The sequence below is a fragment of the Herpailurus yagouaroundi genome, unplaced genomic scaffold, assembly GCF_014898765.1.
Source record: "Herpailurus yagouaroundi ecotype Mexico unplaced genomic scaffold, PumYag 184, whole genome shotgun sequence".
Classification (NCBI taxonomy): Eukaryota; Metazoa; Chordata; class Mammalia; order Carnivora; family Felidae; genus Herpailurus; species Herpailurus yagouaroundi.
In genome coordinates, this window is record NW_024412415.1 from 40,414,363 (window position 1) to 40,420,362 (window position 6,000).

Below are 6,000 nucleotides of genomic sequence, written 5' to 3' on the forward strand. Positions count from 1 at the left end.
GTGGACCAGTCTAGCCCACTACCTCTTTTTGTGTTAGCCACACTCATTTATGCATTATCTGTGACTGCTTTTGTGTTACAGTGGCAGAGTTACATGGTTGTGACAGAGACCCAGTTTTGTCTCTTGGTTTACAAAGCCTAAAATATTCATTATATTGCCCTTTAAGAAAACATGTGCTAGGGGTGCCTGAGTGGTTCAGTCGGTTGAGTGTCCGACTTCGGCTCAGGTCATGATCTCACAGTTCGTGAGTTGGAGTCCCGCGTTGGGCTCTGGGCTGACAGCTCAGAGCCTGGAGCCCGCTTCACATTCTGTGTCTCCTGTCTGCCCCTCTGCTGCTTGCACTCTGTCTCTCACATTGTCTCAAAAGTAAATAAACATTAAAAAAAAATTTTTTTAATAAAAAAAAAAAAACAGAAAACACGTGCTAACTCTTGCTCTAGTCTAGTTAAATGATCTAGGTTTGAATGGGACCAAAATGATAAAAACAAAAAAACAAAAAACAGGGGCACCGGGGTGGCTCAGTCAGTTAAACGTCTGACTTTGGCTCAGGTCATGATCTCATGCTTTGTGGGTTTGACCCCTGCATTGGGCTCTGTACTGACAGCTCAGAGCCTGGAGTCTGCTTCAGATTCTGTGTCTCCCTCTCTCTCTATCTGCCCCTCCCCTGCTCATACTCTGTCTCTCTCTCAAAAATAAATAAACATTAAAAAAATAATTTAAAAAAAACCCTGAAAAATACTAGTTAATTGTTAAACAGGATTTTTTTTTTTTAATTTTTTTTTCTCCACGTTTTTATTTATTTTTTTGGGACAGAGAGAGACAGAGCATGAACGGGCGAGGGGCAGAGAGAGAGGGAGACACAGAATCGGAAACAGGCTCCAGGCTCTGAGCCATCAGCCCAGAGCCCGACGCGGGGCTCGAACTCACGGACCGTGAGATCGTGACCTGGCTGAAGTCGGACGCTTAACCGACTGCGCCACCCAGGCGCCCCTAAACAGGATTTTTTAATGTCAGAGAAAGATTTTTAGGATTTTGCTGCACTTCTTATTTTGTTAGCCTTTTTTTTTTTTTTTTTAAGTTTTTATTTTTAAAACTCCCCTGGACCCAATGTGGGGGGCCAACCCACAATCCTGAGATCAAGAGTCACACACTCAACCAGTGAGCCAGTCAGGTGTCCCTTTATTTTGTTGTCTTTTTAATCAGCAAGCTATTTCACTTCTTTGAGTGTCACCAGCCTCTTAAATTAACAATTGATCAATTAGGAATTTTATATTTAAAAGATCTGGTCATAATAATAGACAAAAATCTATGTTTTGATTTGACGATATCAAGTATTTGCTAGGGTAAGGCTTTCTGCAAAGTAAATATGGGAAAAATGGGAACTGTCTGTCTTTGGAGTCTTACAAAGTTGGCATGTCCTCAAGATGGATCACCAAGAGCAAACTTTCAGAGAGAACTGTTTCCCAAAGCCATGTTGGTTTTTTCTGGTCTGTATTGCCAAGTGTGAAGGAGGTTGAGACTGCTATTTCCTCCTGCTGCTTCTTGACTGTCAGTTACTCATTAATGTGAGTTAAAAACATAAGTGAATAACACTTCACATTGGGCCCCCACATAGGTAAAATCTAGTGGGCTGATTCTGATTCACTCTTAAATATTTCAAGTAACTCTTCTTTAACATGTTAAACCAAGGCTTGGGAAGCTAATTCTTGAGTGGCTAGGTTTTGTTTTGGTTTAGAGGAAATGAAATCTTGTTAACTTTCTGAAAGTTTTGAAAGTTTTACCCATTTGATAGAATTTTTTTCAGATTATTTAAATTTAGTAAAATGTAGGTCTCCCTCTCAGTTTTACCTTAGTTCTTGAGACCCATTCTCCCCATCCCTCATCAAGTGTTAACCACTGATACCAGTTTTCTGTATATCTTCCCAGAAGTAGTTGTGGTTAGACAGCACATAAATATTTTTTATGCAAATAGAAGCTTATGGTATACAGTTTTCTGCCTTGCTGTTTTATAAAATTGTTATAATTGTATGTTCACATGTAATTTTTTTAAGTAAACTAGCCCCATTGTGGGGCTCAAACTCATGACCCTGAGATCAGGAGTCGCATGCTCCACCAACTGAGCCAACCAGGCACCCCTATACATGCGCATTTTTAAGAAGTAATACAGACAAATCTTTGTATGCCTTGCCCAGTCCCCCCCGCCCCTGGGGTAATATTTTGCAAAACTGTAGTATATCACAACGAAGGTATGGGCACTGATACAATCCACCAATTTTATTCAGATTTTTCATTTCTACCTGTGTATGTTCAGTTCTGTACAGTTTTATGACCTGGTGGGTTTACTGAACAGTTCTAACACCATAGGGATTCTACCTAGTACCTGTTTATAACTAACTGCACCCACCTCCATCCTGTGCCTCCTCCCCCCATACCTTAGGCAACCATTAATCTGTTCTCCATTTCTAAAATTTTGTCATTTCAAAATATATGAATGGAACCATATGGCATGTAACCTTTTGTTCTTTTTTTTTTTTTTTTTTAAAGTTTATTTATTTTAAACGGGGGTGGGAGAAACACAAGTGGGAGAGAGAGGGAGACAGAATATAAAGCAGGCTCCAGGCTCTGAGCTGTCAGCACAGAGCCCGATGCAGGGCTTGAACCCACGGAACCAGGAGATCATGACCAGAGCTGAAGTCAGATGCTTAACCTACTGAGCCACTCAGGCACCCCTATAAGTGACTTTTTGATACAGAGTTCCACATTTTTCTCAGAAAAAGGTGTTTCCAGTGTGCAGTTCCAAAACCTTATATAACAAACAATACCTATTTTCCCATAATGTCCCCTACATAGTATATTCTAGAACATTTTAATCTTGGCAGTCAGTTTTTTTAATTACCACTTGCCTCTGTATTTAGCAGTTATTTTTTGCAGTTGCTTGGTATTATATTTAGACTAAGTGCAGATTAGTTCTCATGACTTGAATATTGCAGGGCAAATTTTTATTGCAAGAAATAACTCTAAAGCTAAAATATTTCCAAGTCTATTGTTGGAAAATTTTAATCAGTGAAATTTCAGTATAGCAGAGCTTTGGAAGTGGGCCTGTAGCACTTAGTGATGAGGTTTGGAATATAAGAAGTTAATGTGTAGAGTTTAATGTTCATAAACAGACTCATTCCCAAGCATGAGTAGGGTTTTATCAAGTTTATTTAATTGTTTTAAAATCAGTGCAAGTTGACTTAATTGAAATAAAACTCAGGAACAGAAATGATACTTATTTCAGATCCCAATTGAGAGTGCTGACTCCTTCACTAGAAGTTAACCAACTGAAAGGAATGTGAGGGAAGTGGGATGGGAAGAGAGATTTTTTTTCCAGAAAATCAGTAATTTCTGAGCTTAGCGTTTTTATTGCTTAATTTAACATTGCCTGGGAACATAATTCTGTTTGATTTTATAGCTATTTTGAGGATGTACAGTGAGTAGAAATGTATTTCTTTAGGAATTAGATACTAAACATGTCTAGACTGGCTATAGATATTTACTCAATTTTCAACAATATCCACTTTTAAAATGTCTTCAAGGTGTTTTGTGCTATTACTGCAGTCAGCAAATATTGATGTAATGAAACTGATGGATTTAAGCAGCAAATATATATCTTGAATGGGTAGAATGTGAGCTAATTGAGGCTGGAAATTGGAATGTGTGACTTTATACCATGGAGATTCAGATTGAGGACATCGTTATTCTCTGTATATGTATCTCATTAGTAATCTTCCACTTCAAACATTCAGAGCCTGTTTATAGATCTGGTACATTTTGTTGAAATTGATTGACCCCATATGTACAGAAGCCCTGCCTTTTAAAATCAAATAACTGAAACCATTATGAAAAGTTAGAACAGCAAATTAAGTTACTCTCATTTAGCTCTTTGGTTACTATTTATATTTTGTAAGAAGCCAGGTCAAAAATTCTAGAATCATTTTCTCTTTAATCCAGTTTAATCCTCTTGCTTATTCAAAATAACATGGCATGACTTTATTACAATTCCAGCTTGCTGCCACAGAGGGATTAGGGCTTATTAAAATAAAATCATGAAGGAAGAGTGACCTTTAAAAAGTAATATGTATGTAATACCACAGAGCCAAATCTGGATTTCAAAAATAGTAAATAATTATGAAAGAAACAAAAACCTTCAGACCAATTGATTGGTTTCCACCATAAGGCTTTTGGGCTGTTCATGCGTGTAGTGAATTTTGTGGTTGTTAATAAAACTTATGTCCCCAAATCCAGATGTCTGAAAAGACCACCAGTAAATTTCCTAAATTCACAAAGTCTTGGTCATTCCACTCCCTAGACCTTTGGTATCAGATACAGAATGTTTCCATCATTGTAGAAAGTTATTTTTTTTTAGAGCACTGCTATTGATCAAGAGTGGGAATGGCAGGAGAGCCTTCCATTTCTCCTCTTTGTGTATTGTTCTTAGGTGTTCTTAGGCAGGGAAACTAAAAGTTGGTATTTAAACAGTTCCTAAAAAGATAATATATTCATTAGAAATTGCCTCTATTACTGTTGTTATTGCTTTTTTGATGATTTGAGATCACTGAACTTTGAAACAGCTCCATTGCCAACAAAGAAATTACACACTTGCTATGAGAGGGTCTTCAGCCTTCTTTTTTCTGTTTTCTTCCCACAGCTGCTGGGCATGCTGTGTGCATGCATCGTATTGTGCAGAAGGAGTAGAGATCCTGCTTATGAGCTCCTCATCACCGGTGGAACCTATGCATAGTAGAAAAATGCAAGCCTGAGCTTTTTAGTCTTGTTGTTCTGATTTGGAAGGTGAATTGAGCCAGGTCTACTGCGTTGGCCTCTGAGTTCATTTAGTTAAAGCACACAGGTGTTGGACAAAGCAGCTTGGCTCTTCATGTACCCACCTACTTCCCTACCCACCTATGCCTTTCTTTTCCCTTATTCTAGCTGACCCTCCATGTCCCTAAGTTTTTAAGTGTGGCAGTATATGTTCTAATTCAGAACCATTTGCAGGTTGCATAGTGTGGGAGAATTAAAGGAGGGCTTGGACCTACTTTCTGTTACCTCCATGCAGTAATGGGGCTGCTACCGGAGTGTCCCGGGGCCCTTTCAGTCTTCACAATGGAGAACTCTTGGCCAAAGGTTTTTGGGGGGAGGGGGAGGAAACCAGCTGTGGTTAAAGTTAACACCAGATGGTGCCCCTCATCAGTGTCCTTTTAAAAAACATATACTGTAGTCCAATAAGATAGCAACTGTATAAAATTGCTAAAATAGATTTTAGAATCATACAGTGTGTCTCTTGGTTCATCTTCAAAATCAGACTGATCTTTGAAACTAGCAGTTTTTAATCAAAGCTGGCTTTATAGGAGGAGTATAACGTATGCACTACTATTTTAAAGCAATTAGTGTGAGTGTGTGTGTGTTTTTGTATGACTGAGCCCATTCATCATAAGTCTAAACTCATTAGGATTAATGTACCCATGTAGACTAGCAAAATAGTATGTAGATGTGATCTCAGTTGTAAATAGAAGGATTTAATTCAATAAACTCTGTATCACCCCTCAACATGTACTTTTTAATTATTTGGGGATACTTCAGTTCCCAAGCAGCAGTGTAATGTTTTAAATGTTGGTGCATGTCTACATGATTTGCGTGTGTTTTAATTAGATCAGTTGCCAAATTCTAAAGGCCTTGGGATCCAAAAAGCCAGAGATGCTTTTCACTCTAGTATATCCTACAAATGTGAACACCTAACCGTGTGCATGACACTGGGCATACGGTGATGATGCTCTCCTTGTCTTGGAGGAATGTGGAGTCCTATTATAGGACTATATACAGAAGCAGTTAATTTCCATACAATGCGATGATTATAGTAACAAAAAAATGGGAGCCCAAAGGAGGTACCCAGAGAGGTCAGAGGCAACTTCCTGGAGGAGAGGCCTGAGCCCAGAGTTTGACTAGGCTTTGTGAGAGAAA

General features: G+C 38.6%; 1 protein-coding gene across 1 annotated transcript in view; it reads left to right on the forward strand.

Moving 5' to 3' along the window:
• Positions 1 to 5,589, forward strand: part of TSPAN3 (tetraspanin 3) — a 30,325-nt gene extending 24,736 nt beyond the window's left edge. The window contains exon 7 of the mRNA XM_040493342.1: positions 4,691 to 5,589. Coding sequence (XP_040349276.1) covers positions 4,691 to 4,783 — 93 coding nt within the window. The 3' untranslated portion in view covers positions 4,784 to 5,589. The remainder of the gene's footprint in view (positions 1 to 4,690) is intronic.
• The last annotated feature ends 411 nt before the right edge of the window (positions 5,590 to 6,000 follow it).